At 43.8% G+C, this 24,102-nt stretch overlaps 1 protein-coding gene across 1 annotated transcript in view; it reads right to left on the reverse strand.

Moving 5' to 3' along the window:
- The window catches only part of EGLN1 (egl-9 family hypoxia inducible factor 1), a 33,372-nt gene extending 10,306 nt beyond the window's left edge, over positions 1 to 23,066 (reverse strand). Inside the window, exon 1 of the mRNA XM_083858556.1 lies at positions 22,134 to 23,066. Within this exon, the coding sequence (XP_083714682.1) occupies positions 22,134 to 23,051 (918 nt within the window). The 5' untranslated portion in view covers positions 23,052 to 23,066. The remainder of the gene's footprint in view (positions 1 to 22,133) is intronic.
- Positions 23,067 to 24,102: the final 1,036 nt, after the last annotated feature.

Here is a 24,102-nt window from a genome sequence, read left to right on the forward strand (position 1 = left end):
GTAACAATATTCCTAATAACAGGAAAGTTTTAATTTTATGGGCTTTGCTGAGAGATATCAAGCAAATTAAATCCTGACACTACTGTTGCTATCTGTGTGAAAACAGCTACTAAAAGTCTCTCAGAATGAGGAGAACTTTGAGCTCAAGCAACTAGAGCAATGTCAATTCTCACTTTAATCATGAGGAGTTAGACTCCAAGGCAACAAAGCAATATTTCACACCACATCGCTGAAGAAAAAGAGGACCAGCAACATTTTTTGGAATGTCTGCAAAAATACCAGTTGTCACCAACTTCACATAAAGAGCATCCATATTCATTTCATACAATCATTTGAGTCTAAAATGCTTTCAATGTTTATAAAGACCTCTTGTTTTTAACTTTGGAGTCTGGAACTTCTATCATCGACTCCAAGTGATGAGAAACAGTTTTGTTGTTATAACTTTTCTAATATGTATTTGTTATAACACTGAAAATGACTCAGCCCTTCGCAGCAAATTGGAAAGCAAACAAATTTGCACCTCTGCTGTAGCATAACATACATTGGTTTGCCGTGTCCCCAGTTAACCTATGATAAGGAAAAGTACAAAATGTAACAATTATCAGACATGGGAAATATGTTGCTTTGTGCAACACTATGAAAACACTTCATGCCAAACTGTCATGTAGTGCAAGACGACCCTTACATGGAAAGGACAAAGAAATGATCCACATAAATAGTGAAGTCTTTGTTGTTGTTTTAACATTTTTCAGTAAGAATAAGCAAGCAAAGACAAATAGATCAAGAACAGAGAAAAATTTATGTCTGTGACTTTTTTTTCCAAAACACTGTTAGTGGTGGTCAGCATAACCAGGCATTTGAGACCTGAAAGTCCAAGATTCCCTATGATTTTGGGGTATGAACAATAAAGTTGCTAACTTTCAAAAACAAAGAGCCACCCATTTCATCAGTTGTCCCACAAAAGTAATCAGTTAATTCAACTCGAGGTATTACTTGCATTTTCTCAACAGAAAAGGAGCTTCCTCTTTTGTCCTTCTTGGGCATTACAATTTTTAAGCATTCAGTAAACTTATTCTCTGCAAAAAGGTATTTAAGTCACGCACTGGATTTGTTCACTCACAGGATTCCTGTGCCAACACTTTTAATATTAACCTTCTTTAACCCAAGAGTGTACTGTTTTAGGCTGAGCACTCGTGTCTAGCACATGAGTGCTGTCCTAAGATACCCCCTGGAATTCATGAGTAATCAAGAAGGCATGAAAGTGCCCTCCCCACAACACTGATATCTGCCCAGCTTGTGTCTATCAAATCTCAAGTACTCACATGCTAAAGCTCCTGCTGATCACTCATTCACATACAGATGTTCTATTTGTGAATTTTTTTAAGTCCAGAGAATAAGGCCATCAGCTCAAATAAGCAACATTAAGTTACTAAGAGAAAAACTAATTGAAACTACAGATTTTTTGTTAAGAATAGGCATCCCCAGTGTGTCAGGCATTCCTCTAATTAACAATAAAATGCACCAAGGTAACATCAGAGGGAATAAAAGATAATCCATACAGTTTTTTTCACTATGTAAAGACACATCAACTAAGACTCAGCTCTAGAAGGCACAGCACAAGAGTGCAGCTGGAAACATGATTTCATTTCTCCTTTCACACAGAAGTATGACAGCCTCTCCCATCTATAAAGAAGGAAGACTTGCAGGTAAACAAACTGAAGCTTTTTCTTTTATCCTCTCCATCCCTCTCACTGCTGGATGCCTGCACACTTAGGTACCGTTCCTTAAAATGAAAGGAAACATTAAAGCAAAGTCTTAGGAAAGAGAGGAGAATAGCAGTAACATGAGAACACAAAATTCCATGAGGGGAGAAAAAAACCCCCAAACCACAAGCATATAATGGACAGGATGTGTGTTCTATTAATTTATTAAACAAATATATTAAATATATTAATATTTAAACTTTATTGTTAAGCTCAGATTAAAGCTGCATCAGCCAAGGAGATGTCACTTTTGCTGTTTGCTGAAGGAACTGCAAATCTCAGTGAGCAAAACAAGATGTCTAAATGCAAGACCAATGACTTCCTTTCAAAATTTATCAGATGTGCTCACAAAGACTTCACTGGAAAGCCTTGGCATTGGACATCTGACAGATTATTCAATGAAAGAAAAAAAACCTCACACCACTGCAATGAAGAACCAAAGAAAAATAAAATCAGATTACAAAATGACCCAGCCCTGTTTGGTCTGTGATGTATTTCTATTTCAAAAATGTATTTACCCCTGATAACCAAGAGTTCTGAGGAAACACAGTCCACTTTAAGAACACATCAGGCTGTGATTTCTCACAAGTTGAGCAAAGTACGAGTCAAATCAAAGGAACAAAAGATTGGTTTAGTATCACCTTCTGTGAGCAGGATCAAGATTACTGACTTACACATGCTAGCATGGTACAACTTGGCTTGGATTCATAAGTCTTCTGCAAATCCTTCACAAGCACAGACAGAAACTTTCAACAGAAAGAAAATGTCAACAGGGAGAAATTCCTGTCAGCCTTACCCAAAGCAGAACAATCTAAACAAGGGGAAAATAAATCTGAGACAGAGCTAATATAAGTATTTCGATACTAACTTCCACCTGAGTAAAATTTCTCGGTGGTATTCTCCATGGTTTAATAAGCAAGGCTAGAGAATCAAGTTTTCATACATGCCAACATTGTGAAACTAGAAAAGCTAGAGAGAAATATCAGGCCCTGCAAAGATTTCTTACTAAAAATCCATGCCTTGCAGTCATCATCAACTGGAGAACAAACAAGGGGAAAGTAAACTACTACTTAGCAACTTAAAAATTAATCAAAGCATTACACATCCTCAAGAGAAGAGTGGAATCTCTAAGTTAGAAACTCAAATAAAGAAAAAACTGACATGTTGTAGCACCTTTGAATCACTGATCTTTAAGCCCTTTCTTCTAATATTAAATTACCACTACAGCCATTCAATTTGTCCATTAGCAAAGGAGTTGGGAACCATTACTTTCTTTTGCATTTTTCTCTGCAAATATGGTAAACACCCAGCTGCAGAGTGGAAGAAAGACAACCCCAAATACCGAAACAGAAACCAACAGCTCTCCACTACCCAAACTAATAAACCCTGACTACAGCTCCTATTTGTGCCATCTTCTTGCAAGAACAGAGTAAGCTGCTCTTTCAGGAAAAAACCCAAGCAATGAAGAGGCAAGGATGACAAACACAGGTCACTCTCTCTTGTATCTTGCAAAGTTTTAACAGCAAAGTTGGAAAGCTTGGCAAAGCAAAGGCATACTGAACTAAGAACAGAGATGAAAAATGAACTTAGACAGGAAGGGAGAGAGGAAAAACTGAGAGCTGACATAGCTGCTTACACTATTAATAGAATCAGCACACAGCTATGTACATGGATTACATCTTCCATGACCTTCTAGGGAGTTCAGTAACCCGACCCACCTCCCTTCTTCCCAGGCTTTTCAATGCAATGGTCAATATAAGATTTCTACTTGTTTTGGAAAGAACCACATTTCATAAACATACAAAATCAAGCAACATAACATACCAGACCATCAAAAGCTTGGCACAACATATTAATACCTTTACACCTTGTCTATTTCTAACTTGCCAGTCAGATGTTGATTTCTCATACCACATTTCAGAAAAAGCTTTGCCAACCCAGCAGTTAATTCCTCTTCAAGTCGTGGCTTTATTCCTGTCTTCATTTTTACGTGACATTTACCTGCTCACAACATTCACTTCAAACATCCTAATAAACTGAGACAGGCCAGAAGGCAGCAATTTTCAGGCTGATTCAGTGGTTTAGATTCAGCTGAGCTCACTAGGGCCAGAAGAGCCACATGAAGTTTGGATCTAAACAGCTTGAATGTAACCATGGTGCCACTGAGGAAAAACCAGCTCAGGTATTTTTCACTGTAGCAACATCTAGTTTGGTACTGTCCCTTTACCATTCAATTCTAATTGTGCTCAACAGTAGGACCACACAAAGCTCATTTTCAAGTGTCATTCCTTTAATCCATGCATGCCCATAGGCTGCAAGAAATGCTCTTCAGCTCTTGAATTTCTGAAGAAATGTGCACATTAGTCCAGATGATTCATCAGTTCTTACACATGGCACAGGAAAAAACACAGAACTGCAGTTGCTTAAGCCTGATATTCAGGAAACGACTGTTCACGTGGGATGTGCTTACACTTTGATGAATACATCTAACAAATAAAAAATAGGATAGAGAAGCTCTCATGGAACCATCAAGCAAGAGGCAGGGGGAGATGGTATTGATTCTCAAGACGGGGAGAGCAGAAGGCATGGAGGCTTTGGCTGAGTCCTGAGGAGAGCAGGGCAACTGCAGAAACACATCTCTAAAGGTGAACCCACAAGCAACTGAAACCAGTGCTAAAGACAGACATAATAGGAAGATCTAAAACATACTGCCCAGCTGAAGTTCTGCAGCTCTCACCGCTACTAAACTGAGATAAAAGTGCTTAAACATTAATGAGCTTTTCTGCTCTCCTATACCTCGGCTTATAAAGCTGCAAGTCTCAAATCTCCAAAGGCAAAGAGAGGGCTGAGTCAGCTTACAAACGGCAAGGAAAAAGAAAGATTGTATCTTCTGTAAAACAGCAGCAGCATTTACCAGGCTGTGAGCCAGAGTAGGTGGGGCCTGCCTATTCTCAAAATTGTGCCAGTTTAACCAAAAGGCGCTGTTTTAAAACTGAGTCAGTGAAGACACTGCAATACACCTGCAGTCCTTCAGTCTTATGAAGCCCCAGTTTCCATTAACTTAATCTGTTTATTAGGAACATAAAATGGAGTTCAAATCTAAAAAATGTACGAGGAGAGCTGCGCACTGGCTTAAACAGAGTAATTTAAAAAAAGGTGAAGTTTATCTAACATATCTCTGAATACAGACAATGTCTTCAAATCTAAACCATCTGGATTCCCTTAAAAAAAAAAGGCAAAAAAAAAGAAAAGCATTTATATAAGCATGTCCAAGATATGTCAGTGCCTCAAAACAGTAATAGCTCCTTCCCCTAAGGTTCAACATAACACATTCTGATAGTTTTGATATCAAAGTCTACTGCAAAATTTAAAAAAGAGGTCAACAACACCGAACACACAAATAAAAAAATCCCCTAGATATAGTTAATTGAGGCTTCCCAAAGAAAGTAGATGAAAAGCACTGTCACCAGAGGCAGAAAGTTCTCTCTTAAAAGTCAAGAAGTAAACACAACATTTGGCTTTGCAGCTAGGAAGGTCTAAAGCATACTTTGATTTGTGTCAGTCTAAATCTGTTTACACTATGATTAAATAAGTTGACCAATACATTTCAGATTCAAACAACTGTTGAATAATGTTAAATATGTTTGTAGAATTGGCAGGCCTCCAGGGCTAACTCCCCATTCCCTTCAAGAGAAGCAGACTCATGACTCACTGTTTTGGCATTGTATAAAATTTTGACAGAAGTAAGTCAGTCAACAAAAAATTTAAGAGTCTGTTTTTAATTGCACACCGTAATTGCTTTGAAATTAGAAAAAGGAATTAGGAAATAAGTACTTTGAAACTTTTTTCCCAAGATGGGGCAAAGCTTTCTGCTTGCACATAAGACTACTCAGCTTCCTAAGTTTCATCACTGCCCATTCAAAAATGGCACAGAGCAGCAACATCTTTAACAACTAAAAATAATGTAACACTAAAGCAAATTACAACAGTGCACTAAAATAGTACGAAGTTAAGTCTCAGTCAGCTACATCACTGAAAATACATTCTGACAGCACTTTGTGCACAACAGATTTCCAGAGCCAACCACATGACATCAGCAGCACACTGATGCACAACACACAAAAAAGCATGGTTACTTATGTTTAGATTATTATGTATTATCAGTGAATTTTTTCAGTTGTGTGAGGTCTACTGGGTAAACTTTCAACAACCAGACTCAACCTTAAGGGGTCTTTTTCCACCTTAATGATGCTGTGACACACTATCCTAAAAACAAATCGTGCATTAGCCCAAACATCAAGGCTGGAGACTTCTTAGCAGAAGAATGTCCAAATCTAGCCCTCAGGTGTCACCTCTAGATTTTAACCACAGAAAGATTTACTGTCATAAACAGTATGCCAAGGAGAATGATCTTAAAACAGGTTTTAAGGCTATTTTCAAGGGGACATGCGTGATTCAGCATGCCCACAGAATTTCAACACATACTATAGCATTCACTCCTACTACTGGAATCCAGACAATTCTTTGAAATTATTTATATATTACAGAAAAAAGAAGTAACTATGCACTGAAATGCTATTAGACATTTATTTATGGACAGATTTAATTTATATTAGCACTGCACAGAAGTCTGACTAAGGTTTAAAGCCAAACAGCAATGAGCAGCCTGTAATATGCTTTCAAACCACCTACAATTTAAATGCAAGAAGTGCTGACTCTGCCCATACTTTTTATGGGCTTTCACACATAAATTTGCTCCATCCAAGCTTTTCTTTACCATCCCACCACAGTCCTGTAATAGGCAGTCTTTCCCATCTGGCATAAACACCACTTAGGGGTTTTGTTGTTTTAACCAGATCACCCAGTGTATCCAGTTCAAATGCACGCAGGCATTAAACAAATCAACTGGTATTCCAGCTGTCTCAGTTCCCATCAGTCCTTGGGCAAAGCCTGGAGGAACAGCTGAGGCCACACAGCACTACAGGCTGATCATAAACACCAGGAGCAGGACTGCTGACGTTGGCATGCCGAGTTGGAAAAGTGACTCTCAAACCCACCCCTTCTCTGTCTGTCCCAGCAGAGCCAGCCATGTCATTTCAGGTTAAGGAGGCATTCTGCTGCACTGGCTCAGTGGAGCTCCTGGAGGAGAGTGGCTCAGGAATGCCATGTATTTGCTCTAGGAGCATGTGGCCTTGTGAGCATGAGAAAGATCTGAACGTACCCCAGCACTGGCTCCAGGGAGGAAAAAACACCTGAGGAAACTGTCTGTGCTAGTCTGGCTGATACAAAAGCCCCACTGTCTGCTGAAATGCCAATTCAGCTGACCATACACTGAGTTTATGTTCATGGCAGCAACAAGATCATCTCCAGGCTAAGACCTCCTGCAGAGCTCCTTGGTGCTGCTTCAACAGGATTTTTCCCAGTCTCACCATCAATCACAACCACTGGGCCAGGAGACCAGTATGATGGAAAAACACATCACTCTCATGCCCTGGAAAAAATGGAACATGCTGCACTATCAGTGATAAATCAGTTAAAATGGATCCATCTGGTTTGCTCCAAGTCTGTTTATACTTGGCATTAGGAAGCTGCTATGAAGAAAACCAATCCAATCAAGAAAGTAGCTCTTTTCATCTTTGCCACTATTTCAACAACAAAAATAGTATTTTTATTTATATATTTTATATATATTTTATATATATATATATAAAAAATTATTTACTCTTCCTAAAAGGCAAGTAGGCTTCTCCATAGATTAGTCCTTTCCTGTGAACAACTATTAAAAAGCCTGTTAATGTTAAGAAGACAAGGCTCCTGTCAATCAAATTGGTCATGACTACCTATAACTCAGCAAGTATTGTGGATAGAAGTCACACGTTAACAAAATGAGAAAGTGGCAGAATCCAAACTCCACACAAAGTGGTGATGTAAGCAAAAAAAGCCATGGTACACAAAACCTGACAGGAACAAGAGAGCTTCTCTTTAACAACTTGTCACTGAGACTTCCCCCCTCTTCCAAGGCATCCAGAAGAGCACAGAATCAGGACCTCTCAAATGCTCACACAGAAAGTCAAAAATCTCTGTATCAGCTGTGTTAACATGTAAGCACTTACATTCTCTTAAACCTTCTTAAAAGGACTGTATTTAGTAAGAAAAAGAAGCACACTATTCCACACCCCATCTAGAAATAATGGATTTCAAGTCAGGATATGCACACCTCCTTTTTTCATGTTTCTGCAGAAAGGTTTATCTGTATGTCCCTAAAAATCTAAACAGTAGAAACTTTCCTGGTAAACCAAAGGACAGCTAGGGCTTTGCAATCTACAGTACTCACTGGGGAGAGATTGCAGGCATTAGCAATAGTAGCTGAGATCAGAGGTGTCATGTCAGACCAAGAGGACTGTGCCACAGCATATATTTATGCACCTTACATGTAAGATCTGCAGAGCTTAAGTGAAACCTGTTCCCAACTTAACATTGTGGCAATTAAAGAAAAAAAGAGGCAAGAGTATAATGGAAAACAAAGTGTTTGCCTCAGTCTACAAATAACCCAAAACAACTCATACCCAAGGTATGAACTTGCCATCATCTCCAGTAACAGCAGTGGAAATTACTGATGGACAGACAATGAACAGTGAAACAAAAGGAAGATGAAGGAAGTAGACACCAGAAGGAATGGCAACACTTACAAAAGTCTGCATTATTGAAAAGGGGAAAGTAATGCTGACTATCACAAGAACTAAGGAAGAAACAGAACAGCAGACAATTCTAAAAATCTTAGATTCCAGAATTCCATACAGTCAACTTCCCCTTCCAGTCAGCAAGCAATCACTTCAGATTTCAGGATTGGCAGAGACAGTCTTTCAGGCAGAGACCATATTTTTTGAATAAAATTTCTACATAATTATTGAAAATTAACAACATCTCTCCTAAAATATGTATCTAGTATTGCACACTAACACTGGGTAGCAGTTTCTAAATAGGAGACTGCACTTCAAGAAATTATCTGTGGGCAGCCAACTATCTACTAATTTCTACTATGTGCAGTAAATGGCCCTGTATCTTTATACTAAAGACACCACAGATCCCAACACTTTTTTTGTATCCTCTCAAAGTCACACTTATTTGGAGATGGGCAACCAAGAGGAAAGCTGATTTTGAAGCCAGAGAAAGGCTGTAGGGAAGAACAGGGAGGAGACGGGGAGGAGTGGGTAAGGACCTGTGGACAGCAGATGCACCTGCCAACCATGTGCTGCAGTAAGGAAAGGAGCAAGTCCCACACCACGGGTTTTAATTGTGACTGCCCTGCTACCAACCCCATGAAATCCAGCTGCAAGCACTGACCAGTGAGATACCTCAGCTATAACTGGTTTTGGGTGTCTTCTGGCCCCTTAATGAACCACACCACAAAACACCTTGAACATCGAAGGTTACTCTCAGATTTGCAAGCAAAGATAAGAAAAAAGCTGCTGCTCCATGCACAGCACTGTGCTCAAATCCACCCACTGCATGCAGAAGGCTGCTCACATCATCTGTACTCCAGGTAAAATGTTTGCTTGGAGTGGCCTTCCAAAAAGCTACTTACCTCTCTGAATGCCAGCTCTGCCCGCAAGCCTATTGATCAACTTATCCCCCCACTTGGAGCACACACAAATCAGTAAAAAGACTGATATATTTTCTTTCCAAGATTGATACAATCAATATGATATAGCTACCACAAAGACAACTGAGAGTTACTCCAGAAAGCAAGAATTTACTTCCTCTGTAAAGACAACCTTCTTCAAAAATGAAGGCTGATAAAAAAAAATAAAGTGTAACAGACTTTTCAGAGGAAAAACTCTCAAAGGGACTCCATCTTCCCATCACTGATAAATTCTGTTCCCTACAGAGCCCCTGAAGAATTCCATCACTCCCTCCAGAAAGCTGTTCCCAAAGGGAAGGGGTGGAGGAGGGGGAGGAAAGCAAGGGGTGGGGGGGATGGTGCACTGGAATTTTTACTCTTCAAAGTCAAGTTTTCTCTGGGGTTTTAATATGGAGCTATTATAAGTTGAATTGCAGAACTCCAACTCTCAATGGCGAGGAAGCATCATTTATTACTAGCTTTGTCTTTCAGTGGGCGTGTTCCTTCAAAGTAGCAGGATGTGAGTGTAGAAAAAATAAAAGACACAGTAAAAACTAGAAATCTGCAAAATTAGAGTTGCTTTATGAGACAACTAAACTCAAAATAAATCTAGTTGATAGTATCTTTTTCTACATTTCATGTCCTGCAGTGGAATATTATTTTCCATGTTTACAAGGTCCTTTATAAAGCTATAGAACTAAACAGGTAAAAATAATGTATGTTTATCTTATTAGCCCTTACAATATAATTTTGGCATAGCCTTGGCTCATGAGTGAGACAACTCCCATTTTCTATTTTCACTAAGGAAAATGACAAAGTCAGGACTCCAGTATAGGAACTCCTGTGTTGTTCTTGAGTCTGTGCCAGGTGTTAGGAGGCCCTCAAGAGTCATTACATGTCATTTTGTCCAAGCTATAGCGGAGATTTAATACAAATTTACTCAACCAATTAATTTTAATGCCAACATCAAACATTTTTAAATATAAAGCACTTGAACCATGGATCTTACTTCCAAGGCATTTCGTAATAATGAAACAGGCAAAGGAAAGACCAAAAAAATAGTAAATTCCAGCTGCAATTTCACTATATCAAACTTGTAGTGAAAAATGAGGTATTACCAGTAGGATTCCCAGAGGACCTGCACTATTTCTCTATGACTTGGGAAGACAGGGTGCAGGAGCAGAGTGATGGTGTTTATCTGCAATACCTAAATTTGCTGCAGTGCCTCCCAGCCCTGGATGCAGAAAGGCACACAGAGGGGTGTAAAATGATACCAACTTCCTAAACAACAAAATGGGAGGTGAAATTCAGGAAAGAGTAAGTGTGAAGAAAGACTTCTTGGGGGAAAAAATTTTGCTTTCTTATACGGTGATGTCCTCTAAACTGGACACCATCACTTTAGAAAAAAAGAAGTAGTAAATACAGGCTGTTCTCTCAAGAACTTCATCTCAGCACAGCAGAGGAAGCAACTAGAGTGTCATAAATCACTAAACAAGGAAAGGCAACACACAATACATCACCCTGCCAGCACACAAAATCAGGATATATTTGTACATGAAATACTGTGCTTCTGCTTGCTTTACTTTGATCAGCAGACCCAGAAAAGCTGCACAGAAGTGCAGCAGGAATAACCAGAATCATGAAACAGTACCCATTGGATAAACACTAAAAAGACTACAATTCTTCAATTTAGGAGGGAAAGCATGTCAGCTGAAAAAAAAATGCATGCAAGCAAATACCAGACTTTTGCATGCAAGCAAATGCCAGAAAGAATATGACAAATAAAACTACTGGGAAGTGAGTTTTCACAATACAGTCTAGGAGACACTGAAATCACCATCAGTGGGTTTTAAACAAAAGGAAGTTCCTTTTCCATCTAATCAAACTGCAGGACTCGCTGTTACAGGATGTTGCAGAGGCCAAAAGTACAAATGGCTTTTAAAACAAGATTACATAAATTAATGGCAAACGTGTCCATCCATCTGCACGTATTACAGGCAGTGGTCTAGATACAACCTCTGTCTTAGAGCTCCTGGATTGCCAGAGGTAGATGGTATATGAGAACATCATTTTATATACACTTTGAAGCTTTATATACAGAACAATTATTGATTAATTACAACTACATAACAGTATAAACATAGATGACAAATACTTTTGTGAAACAGACATTTGATATGGAAGAACTCTCACTGAGCAAACACAGGAAGGCAGCCTGCTAGAACCTAAACCAAATTAGCCAGAGTGCAAAAAGTGTAAGCTTTGAGCAGAGGGTCTTCAGCATCTGAACAACAGGTTTTAAATTTTATGTGTTTTTTATAGTAAGACTGGATACTCCTCAAAAACACTTAGCTTTAACCTACAATTTGTGGCCTAGCATCTAGTTGATACAGAAGGTCACTTCAGATGAACACAACTCCATCTGGCTCCAACTTACCACTAGATATATGGCAGGGATGGCCAAGCTGACACCTCCCGAGAGGCATGTGGCTCTTATCACTCTCTCACAGTCCTTGCTGAGGACAGGCCATGGACAGGGTGCCTGCAACTGCTGTACCTGGCCCAGAGCACAACTGAGGCAAGTCCTGTCCCCTGCACCCTGCTGGGGCAGCCGGCCTCTCTCAGCGCTGTCCCTTCTCTCTCAACCGGAAAGGAACACACCACTGCAGAACAAGGTCCCCAGGGGAGCACAGGCAGGATGGAAGTGGGCAGGAGCAGCAAGCTTGTGTAGAGAGTACAGATGAAAGAAAATGACTAGAAGGTAAATGGAAGAGGCAAGGATTGTAACTTGAGAGCTGCAGGTTTTTGGTTTATTCAACAGCCTGGCAAAATACATAAGCCTGATTCTTACCTGTTCAAATGTTCCCTCCCCACACTTATCTTTTTTAATATGGAGTGTGTGGAATTTTTTATAAGTAAGATAAAACTGAAATGTACCAAAAATAATATTTGGCCAGATGTTTGTTACAAATTTACTACATAAATAAAGTAAAAATACGCGAAATATTAAAAGTAAAGCACTTTTTGGTAGTTTGTGGCTTTCAAACAGCATATTTCATTTTTCTGTCTTGCAAGAAAAGGATAACTATGCCTGCTGCACCATGCCCTCTCAGTACAGAAGTGGACCCAAGATCATATATAACTTCAAAATAGTTTTGAGTATCCCTACAGGTAACTACAGGTTACCTGTACAGGTACAGGTACCCTATGGGTTACTGACTTTAATTTCCTAAACATTTGCTTAAATCAGTCTTGTGAAGTGTACACATGCTTTATATCAGCAAGCTATGCTAGGAAAGGACTGTGCTGTGAGCATATGCATGTGCTATGAGCACATGAATAGAAAAACAGGCAACTTGGGAGAAAACAGGAAAGAGGCAGCAGCACAGACTTACTGAAAGACCACCTGCATGATCAAAAGGGATCTGAAGCAGGAATATTTCAAACAGTCACATCACTGGTATATTTGTCCACAATGATCCTTTAGGGAGCAAATGGTGACTAGTAGGAAGACAGACTCCTTGGCAACTTCATTCAGAGATGCCATGAGCAGGACTTATACTGACAGTGCCATTGCTAGAAAAGATATTTTAACAGATTGCAAAATTTAACTTGTTTTCTACTTTTTCCATTTTGAACTGCAGTATTTTTTTTTCCCATGGGAGCGCTGAGGTTGGCAGGTCCAGCCCACTGCTCAGAGGTGGGTCACCCAGAGCAGGCTGGGTGACCAGTGATCAGGTTTTGAGTATCTCCAAGGATGGAGACTCCACAACCTCTGTAGCAACCTGCTTCTTGGTTCATCACAATGGAAAAAGTGTTTGTTACATTTCAGTGGATCTTCTTGCATCTCAGCATACCCACTGAGCACTGCTGTCAAGAGTCTGGCTCCCTGTCCTTCACTCCTCCCATCAAGTATCAGTACACACTGGTATGGTCCCCTCACACCTTCTCCTCTGCCACATAAACAGCCCTAGCTCTCTCAGGGCCTCCCTGTATGACCTGAAAGAGCAAATCCACCACAATGAACAGCACTACTGCCTGACTGATGCGCTGTCATAGAGGGGCTAAAGCACACACAAATAAGGTTAAGCCAAACAGAGGTACAATTCATCCAGCATCTATTTCACTGGGCATCATCCAGTGTGCCAGCTGAAAAGGAGTCAGTTTAAGATGCCCTTATCGACTGGCCACAGTTTCCTTTCTCACAGCAGTAAGGCTGCATGCCAGCTGCCTGAACAACAATGCAGCAACCACTGAAACTGGAAGGGCCCAATGCCTTCAGCAGAGAACAGACCACACACTGTTCGAATACAGCAGAAGCTGTTGAGGGATCTTGGCATCCAAGGTTTAGCTGCTTGAACAGATGCTTGAACAGAACAGAGAGCAGCAACAAGAGAGATATGTTATTAACCAATGATAAACTGCTTTGGAAACCTTACACATGTTGCATCCTTGGACTTTTTCACAGCACAGAGAACTTAAACATATGAGGATTGCTGCCTCCAAGTTGGGACAAGTTTTTAATTTATAGCAATTTAAATTCCCCATTATCACAGCAGTCAGGCTAAACTATTATTGAAACTTGTTTGTTTAATTTGACTAGTAACTTCAAAACTGTTATAACCACATAACTGCAGCTGTGTGACCTACTCAAGCAGGAAGGTAACAGACCCTGGCATACCAGAAGAGCAGCAAACCACAGCAAGACTATGCCCAGCAGAGAATCCTGCAGCCTCTGCCACCTCACCAAGAATTCCAAGCTATGAACAGAACAAATTGATGTGAATTGATAATACAAGCTCTTCCTGGAAACAGATTCAAAATACCTTCATACAAAAAGACAAATCAAAAAAAAAAAAAAACAAAACCATGAAGAATAAACCAAACCAAGCAAATACATAAAAGGCACTAAAGTCTTCAGCATTTAGTGCATTTTATAACTTTACAGGCAATGCAACAATTCCTCCACCCTGCTAGGACCAAAAGGAAAATTTCCCTCACTGCATTCACTTTTGTGTCATTTTCAACATCATGTTTATTTTGGCTGAAACAAAACAAGGCAGTCTCAGGCTCCACTCTCACTGCAGCACATTGAGGTGACACAGCAGCATCTCCTCAAAGTTGTACATAATTTCTACAATGCAGAATGCCTTCATGATCAAACTATGTGCTCTAAGCTGGTCAGAGACAAAATTAATGTGTAAAATTAATCCTTGGGTACTAAATAACCTTTTTCTTTAGGCCCCATTAGTTACCCTACAGGTATGGACTTCATACAGCACTATACACACAACATATCGATAACCACCCTACCTCCACACACGACCTCTGCACAGACGTGCAGGCACACACATTTCTACCAGATTCCTATTTATAAAAATGCTCTCAAGCAGTTTTAAGTTAAATACCAAAGAACAAGAAAGTCTTCAAGTGTAAGCAGCTGTTACGTGCATAAAAGCATTGCTCTATTTTTGACAGACGCTGCTCTGGAACAGCGAGTGGATTTTGACCCGAAGCTTATGACTGCCACTTACCAGCTAATTCTGGCACAAGCCTGCACTGGAAATATGCCTGACCACCCATCATTAACCAACAACCTTCAGGAACTCAAAGGAGTTTACAAGGATTTCATCAGCATCAAATGACTTTCCCAAGAGACCTCAAAGACAAGCATTAGTCCTCCTTCTGAAGGGTCTAAGTAAGTCGCAAATGCAGAAGACATAAAAGGTATAATAAATAACAATTATTTCACTCAGTAGTAACTGCAAAGTCAAATAACTCTACAGTTCTAGTCACTAAAAATACTGCTTTCAAATTACTGTTTTCTTAGTGGAGTGTAAAAAACATGCCCATGAATAAAGAACTTGAACTGATATAATCTGAGTATGTTGATTTCCAAAAAACACTTGTACAGTCCTTGCATTGTCTGCAGTCACTCCCTCACTGAAAAGTAACAAAATACGGCAGCAAAAGAGCCAGAGAGCCCCACGAGTGTCCTGCTGAAGTATTCACTAACCAACCCACCCACAACAGTCCCAAAATTAATTTTTGAACTGAAAAAAGTGCTGTCTTTGTACAAGAGCTCTCTAAGGAGCCTAAAGAGAAATGATTTAGTCTCCGGATAGGCAAGAAGAAATTTTTGCTTTATAGAGAGTATTCGTTTCCCTTCTATAACAAGTTTCCTTTCTGCTGCAGGAGAAAACCTTTATTTAGATTCCAAGTGTGCTATGTACATACCTAGAGGTGCAAACATACTTATTAGCACCCAGTACAGAACAACAAAGAAACAACTAGAAAGAACAGCATCCTGCACAATTTCAACAGCAACCTGGCCTATTCAAGCCAAGAGCCAACAGATATTAACCAAGACAGGCTAAATCCAACTAAATTACAGATCTAATGAACATGGTAAATACCACAGAAGAGAATGATAAGCTGCTGATTTGTTTTTTCAGGAAATACCTAGCAGCCTATTCAGAAATTAAGCACCATCTAGAAGAAAGGAAAACATCTCTCAACCAACCAGTCAAGGTTACTGATACAACTAACCCAGGGATCCGAGAACTGCTGTTCAGACAGTCCTATGACTTGGCAGGACATCACTTGCAAAGAATTTCAGTCCAAGAGGCCACAGGGAAGGGAAGACAGCTCTTCCTCTCGAGCTGTACAGCTATGATGAGAAACATCCCACTTGATTCTTAGGCAGTATTAAATGAGCCCATTCTGTGCAGGAGAGACAGAACAACAAAGTGGCAACATGGTAAAAAAAATCATTTGTATCACTGACAGGAAAAAATTAATTATCCACAATGTACTGAAATCACCCATGAGCACAAACTACAATGTTACAGGTTCCTTATCTCCAGAGCAGTAACAACTAAAAAACATGAATTCCAAATACAGTCAAAAATGGTTTGGAAAAGCAAGCAACAAACCAACCCAGAATTTCATACAGCTATCCTAATGCACCAGGCAACAGAGAGGAAATGAGCAGGACATGAAATGTGAAATAGTACTGAAACTGCCCACATCAGAGAGAGCCCCTGAAGAAGAACAAGTACTGGAGTTGGCACAAGGGGATGGGGCTGAGCAGAGACCTTCCTCACCAGCAGCAAACAGTAGCAACCTGCACCACACTGTTCATGGCAGATGATGCCAATCCAGCTCTGTCTCAAAACAGAGAAGTCAAGAATATCTTTGATGCTAATAAAACTCTAGAATAATGGATAGGAACAGCCAATAGGCTTAAGAGTAGGCTGTTTTTGAAGCTGGGAGTATGGGGGAAATCAGTTTTCATTTGGAGAAAACACATGTTTCCACTGTATGTGTTACACTGGATCACCTGGTGGGTAGACAAGCAAAATTTCTGTATAAAATTGTTGTAAGAAAGATTCTTGGAGGACAGAAGAATGCATTTCTGATGGCAAGAACCAAGTCTCACACTGAACACAAAAGAGAAAAAAAAAAAAAAGAAAAGTTAAGAAAGGAAAAAAAAACATAGTGAAGATTTCTTAAACTGTGTTTGAATTTTCAAGGGCAAATTTTGGGTGAATTAGACTCCAAGTGCTAAACTAAGACTGTAGTTTGGCAAACACTTTAAACTGGCATAAATTTGCATTGCTGCTGAAAGAAAGTCTCACCATCTGCCAGTCCTCTGTGCCAGCACAAACATCCGAACACTGAACCAGGAGCACTTCTTTTGCCAGTTTATTTTTCAGATGGATCAGTTCCCCAAACCAGTTCACAGGATGGCCATGTAAATACTTGTGCTGGCAAAGAAGAGTGACTACTTCTCCAGCACTGCCAGCCCAAAATGTTCACTGAACTATGGCCCAACACAGAGGGGTGTGGAGAAGTTCTAGCAGTCACAGGTGGTGCTCCCCACCCTTGGACACACTATATGCATATCACACTTCAAAGCCGCAATCACCACACAGCTGCCCCTCAGAAACCAGCACATCTCTATGGTTTTCTCTAGTAGGAGAACCTGTCAGAATCTCAGCAATGTTAAAGTTGGCTGTAAACAAGAGTCTTTTCTGGATGCTGCTTTTCTCAATCAAAAGACCACTTGCAGGAGAAACCTCGGTCAGTCTTTCAATCGTCTGCTTCACCTGGCACTCAAAAGGCTTGTACATGAGGAACAAAAAATGAAGACTATAGTCATCACATGTTAGGGCTCTACTCCAAGAGAGATTTAAGAACTGTGTGTGGGCTGTTGTGTATCCATGAATCACCACACAATCCTTTGCTGACCAGCACACTCATCTACAAGAAAACATCATCACCAACAGAAATGCTGCTGTCAAGGAAAGAACCAACAGATAAGGACGGGCATTAGTGACATTCTGTATCAAGGTCAAGCAACACAACTGAGTACTGGGAGACTGAGAGAGACCTACCGACACTTTCCCACAACTCAGCAGCAAATTCACCCATGCATGAGGTCATTCGCTAGGAACCAATTAAATCAGTAAGTTTTCTACCAAGAAATAAATTCAAGGTGTGATAGTCAAACAATCTCAAGGATGATACAGGAGGATCAATGTAATCACACATGCCACAAGCAAATTGAAGAGAAGCCCCTCACTTTACAGACATTCCTGAGCCCAGATCTCCAGTCACAGCTCTTGGGTCCTTCAATCAGAGCAGGACTCACCTGAGCTGCACATCTGCTCCTCTGCTCACTTTCCTTTCTTCTACCAGAGTATTGGAATCATCATCACTTTCCAGGACCTGCTTGGTTGCCAAGTTCTTATTTCCTACCTCTTATTTTTCATTTGTCTTCTTATTGCCACACATGCTTACAGTTATATTTTGTAGAATAAGATACAGTGGAAGAAACACCCATAAATCTTACTTTTCCTTGGTAACATTAATCCAACATGGTTGTAGAAAAGCTGCAACACAAATAAGTGGCAAGAGCAGAGAGCCTCTTCTGTCCAGTTTATAAAAAAGCTAACAGCAGGGTATGAGGAATCCACTCACTCTTGGAGAATTATTTTCTAAAGAAGCATTACTAACTTTGAAAGAATTTAATTTAATAGGGCACAGCCAGACTAGTCTGAATCCAGAGTCCTCTAGGTCTTCAGAAAATTCCAGGATCTCCAGAGTAAGAGATGAGCTAATTGCCAGAAAAAACAGAAAAGCGAGTTTCCATGATATGTAACAAACAAAGCAACTTTTTAAACTACAGGTGGCTGAGAAGCAGTGAGTGCCAATGGTCTACTAGAAGAGAGGAGAGCATTAAAATGCAGCAATTTGAATAGGACTGGTCTCCTGACAGGTTTCTAAACATAGGAATGAAGGAAAACTAAAGGGATGCAATAGAGCTTGTCAAACTGTCTGTTTAATGTCTTTCCAACAAAAAGCAGGGAGTAAGGTTTAGGAGATGGTTAGCACTAGGTGTAATGGCAAGCAGGAAGAACAGCAGATGGATCAGATATCTGGTTATATGGTGATTATCAGGAACCCAGTCCACAACTGGGAAGTCACAGTATTACTCCAGGACCAGAAGGATGTAAGCTTCAGACCAGCAGAGTCCACAATATGGGAAACAGAAAGCTAGCAAAAAAAAATCCTAAATCTGCCCCCACCCTCAACCCCTTCTTCATGCTCCATAGGGGAAGGAGGAAAAACTGTCTCACCTGAGTGAGATTCAGGATGATTTCTTTTCCTGATTTTGATGAACAGGCATTTATCTAGCTATGTGAGAACAAGACAGGCAGGAAACAGAAATACATGCATGTACAAATGTGGCAACTGATAAAACAAAGGAAAAACAAAGAGAATTTATGAAAAGATGAAAGAAGAAAAAACTAGAAAAAAACAGGAAGTAGGAGAAAGACACTAGAGCTCAAATATGCAAGCATTGTGCCACCGTCTGCTAGAGAAAAGAAGGAAGCAGAGTCTAGAAAGAAAGAGAACAAAAGCAAGGAATGCAGTAAGTCAGGACTTCCAAGATGACTAAACAGTTAGCCACTCTCTTATACTTGCTACTGTCTCCACACACACAGTACTTTAGGTACCTTTTTATAGTTTATAACTATAGCTGTATAGATATCTTTCAGGCTGGAGAGTAATTTGCTGACACTCAGGACTAGGTAGAATCACATCAGTTTAAGTAGATAAGTGCTAGGTGGCCCAGGTAGTCTAGAGAAAACACCTACCAGAGACTCTAAAATATAAAATCTCAGGTCACAATCAACATTTTACCTTATTTCACGTTCTTTGCCTTAATGGACTGGCCCTGGTGAATGTAAATCAGTCTGAATTAGATCCTATTAACACAGCATAGATTTTTCCCTGACAGGCAGGTTTACAAGCCAAGAGATACAAGATATATATACTTCAGACCCATTTCTTCTTGCTTTTTCATACACTGCTTCTAGACAGTTTACAGAAGCGATGGCAAGTCCAGTGCCAACACCATCAGTGGGTTACAAGTTATATGGTTATAAGACAAGTTATTTGAAGTAATCATCTGGGTATCATCTGCTTCTGTTTATTCAGCTCTGAGGTAAACCTCTGAGAGTGAATGACAGTTTTCATTCTGCTTTTGCTGGAATTTGAGAGAACTGAGCTTTCCTGCACACTAAAAGCACTAACTTTTGTGGGGAAATAAGCAAGGGAAAGCGAGAAGACAAAGTAATGGATTTCTGCACCACCAAGGAATAAAGTATTGCACTTTTATTTATCTGATCCCTGCACCTGCTCTGATCCCTCAGAGGGATTTCAGCAGTGACTGCAAATCAAATAGGAATGTAAAATACAGTAGTCCAGGAATTACAGGCATGATTCAAGATTACAACTGCAAAAGCCCTTGCACCTATTCTTTACAGAAGCATACCACTGCACATAAAAACAGAAGCAGTATTCCTTTTTGCTGCATAAAATTGAAATCCAGCAAAACCACTGATGTTTTTAGAGTGCAAGTTTGAAGCCTTGAAGAGATCTAAGACTGCCTGAAAGATAAGTTGGTTTAGAAAATCCTGCAGGGATCTATGATTCTACACCACGTTCCCATTGAAAAGTTTTAGCACAGTACTGAAGAAATGCAAAGACAGCATTACAAAAAAAAAAATAATAAAAATTCCCATCCTCTTCTCTTTATCACAGGAGTTTCCCGTGCCCTGAACAAATCCAGGGCTGTTTTTTGCGGTCCAGTTTCTCCCTTCCTCCCTCTCGCAGCTTCCTACCAGCTGAGATTCTGCAGCTGCAGCAACAACAGTCCATCTGTGACAGTGCAACCACCTCGGCAGGATGACTCCTACCACTTCACTGGCTTCCTCGTGCTTTAACAGAGGTAGCAAAGTCTGAAGGGGCTTCAACCCTTTTCTTTTTTTTTTTAACTGAAAAGATACTGATGAATATTCATTACTAGTTCTCTATCAAGGGCAAGAATTTTATTTAAAGGACTGGAAGGGAATCGCAAATTAGCCTAATACAATGGGAGATTCTGACTCAGTCCCTCTGGTCTCGAAATAGAGCTAAGGAGTAAGATTTTTGCGGTAAAGTGACTTGATGAGAGTAAAATAAAAACTCTGCCCAAAGCTGCCCTGCTCTATGGTTGTGACTGTTGCCTGCCACAAGGCATTTGCCAGAGTGCCGCACTGTAACTCGCGGGTTTATTGTGCCACCGGGGCACGCACTGATGCGGGTCTCCTGATCACATTCTTAAGTCCTGCACTTGGCAGGCGACATCCTGAACCAAGGCTTACCAAAACCTGGCCCACCCGAACGTTTGTGCGAGCCTACAAACGCTATGCACAGCGGGTTCCACGCTCTCCAGCCAGCCCCCTGCTTCCCGAAGCCTGTCACAGTTGGTTTTTTTCGGGAGATCATGAAAGAATTCGCATTTTAGTACTCATCAGCTAGCGGATAAGTTTCCAGGTCAAGGGGTTTTTAACAAAACGCAGGCATATGAACCAGATCACCTTTTTTTTTTTTTCCTGCAAACAAACGGTTTCGCACCTTCCCGGTGGAGAGCAGTCCCCAGGCTACTCGCGGGACAGCAACCCGCCCATGGAGGCTGCGGGTCACAGAACTTTTCGGGTTGGAAAGGAGCTCTGGAGATCATCCAGTCCAGCCCTCCTGCCCAGGCAGGGTCACCCCGAGCAGTGACACCAGAACGCGTCCAGGCGGGCTTTGAATGTTTCCAGATCGAGACCCCACGGCTTCCCCGGACAGCCTGTTCCAGTGCTCTGCCACCCTCAATGTCAAGAAGTTCTTCCTCTTGTTGAGGTGGAACTTGTTATGTTTTAGCTTACGGACACTGCTACTCGTCCTGTCACTGGGCAACACTCAAGAGTCCGGCACCGCCTGTTTTTAACATTCACCTCGGATATTTACCTACATTAATGAGATCCCTTCTATCCTCTGTTTACTAGACTAAAAGATCCCGCGCTCTCTCGTCATAATAGAGATGCTTGTATTCACTTTTGTGACCACCTAGAGAAAGACAGGAGTCTTTCTTGTACTGAGGAGCCCAGAACCGGACAGGACTCCCGAGCAGGAGGCGGCTCGGGGGAGCGGAGCGGCAGTGGGCGCACGGGCACGGCGCGGACAGGCGGACAGACAGACAGACGGACGGAGGGACGTGCGCTCCCGCACGCCGCCCCGCAGACACCGCACACGTGCGCGCACACACGCCCGCGCCCGCCCCTGGCCACAGCCCCCGCCGGCTGCAGGAACAGCAGGGGCAGCCCGGGCACCGGGGGGGTCCCCGCTCCCTCCCCGCCTCCCGCACTCACTTTCGTCCTGCCGTTGATTTTGTAGTTGCCCAGCTTCCCGTTGCAGTGCCGGATGAGATCGTCCATACTGTTCATGAGGAGCCGGATGGTCTGGCAGCCCGGCTCCTTGCCCTCCACCCAGGTGATCTTGTCGCCGCGGATGTCCTTGGAGGAGTCGCTCTTCTGGCTGACGAGCTGCCCGTCGGTGAAGCGGCCGGTGTGGTGGAGGGCCCGCACCTCCTCGGCCACCAGCCCGCCCAGCTCCTTGCCGAGGAAGTCGTCCACCACGCAGATGCCGTGCTTGTTCATGCAGGGCACGATGTACTCCAGCGCCAGCCGCTGCGGCACCAGCGACTTGGTCTGCCCGTTGGGGCGCAGCGCGGCCCCGCCGGGCCCCGCCTGCACGCCGCCCGGGTACAGGTTCGACTTGTCCCGGTATAGCAGCACCGCCTCCCCGGAGGGCGACGGGGACTGCACCGCAGCCTCCGTCTCGCCGCCAGCAGCAGCAGCTGCGGCGGCGGCGGCGGTGTGATTGTTGGTCAGCGGGGCGGCCTCGGCGGGGCCCTCCGGGGACGGCGGCTCCGCGCCCTTCCCCGGCCCGGTCCGGCCGCCGCCGCCCGCCGCGGGCCCGCCGTGGGCTCGGGGCGCCGGGGGGTGCCCGCCGCGGGGCTCGGTAGCGCCCCCTGCCGCCCCGGCCGCCGCAGCGCCCCCGCCGCGGCAGATGAGCTTGTGCTTCTTCCAGTCCTGCCGCTGGTGCTCCTTGCTGCAGTAGAAGGAGCTGCGGCAGCGCCCGCACCGCAGCAGGTTCTCCATCTTCCCGCACAGCTCGCAGTACTGCCGGTCCCGCTCGCTACTGCAGCTACTGCTGCCGCCGCTGTTGCCGCCGCCGCCGCCGCTGCTCTCGCCCTGCCCGGCGCCTCCGCCGCTGTCATTCGCCATGGCGCTGGCGCTGCCGCCGCAGCCCCGCTCCGCCGGGTTGCGTTATGTAAGGAGGCGGGCGGGAGCGGCGCTAACGCGGGCCCCCGCCCGGCCGCACGGGGAGGGAGCGCTCACTGCATCATGGCCGCCCGGTTTCGGCTCCGGCTCCGGCCCCGCCGCGGCCCCCGCCGCCTCCGCCGGCCCGCGGCCTCCTCCGGCGCGCGGGGGCCCGCGCCGCCCTCCCTGCGCCGCCGGCGCCGCTCAGCGCCGCCTCATCGCCGCCCGGCCGGCGGCGGAACGGCCCGAGGGCAGCGGGGTAGCGCGGCGCGGGGCTGCCTTCCGCTCCCCGCCGGCCTCTCTGCCCGCTGCAGCACGGGCCGGCGCGGCCGCCGCCTCTGCCCGCCGCGCCTCCGCCGCTCTGCCGGGGCGAGGAGGAGGAGGCGCCACTCCAGCGGCCCGCTGTGCACGTACGCCACTTCCAGCCCGCCAGCGCCGCCGGCACGTCAGGCGGGCGTGGCCGGGCGGGCGGGGCCGGGCCGGGGCCGGGCGCGTCCTCCGCGCTGCTGCCTGGGGGGCTGAGAGGCGCAGCCGCCGCCGCCGCGGGCCCGGCCCCGGGCGCACAGACGGGCCTCGGCCGGGCCGCAGCGCTCCCGCGGGGATGGCGCCCTTCCCCCGTGCCACGAGCGCGGTCTTCCCGGCAGGGACGGTGGGGAAATTGCCGGGGTTGTCACTAATCTGTGCCGCCCCGCCGTCGCCGGGCAGGTCGCTAGCCTGAGGATGCCCGTGACCCCAGTGGCGAGCGGCCCCGGCGGGGTGTGTGTGGGCCGGCCCAGGTGAGGCGGGGGCGCCGAGCACGGCGGGTGAGGTGCAGGCCGGGCACTGGCCTGGATGACAGGCAGGGCGGCGGCACCGGCACCGGCTACAGCGGAGGGCCAGGTGTTGTCACTCCCGTAGGCCCCAAAATACTCCCGCCGGATGGCTGGGAGAGAGGGAGACTTGTGCTGTCTCTTTCATACATAACACGTGGCTTGTGTCCCGCCTAACGGGGTGGCAATGAACGCCGCAGCTGGGC

This window comes from Zosterops lateralis, assembly GCF_965231275.1.
Source record: "Zosterops lateralis genome assembly, chromosome: 3".
Lineage (NCBI taxonomy): Eukaryota > Metazoa > Chordata > Aves > Passeriformes > Zosteropidae > Zosterops > Zosterops lateralis.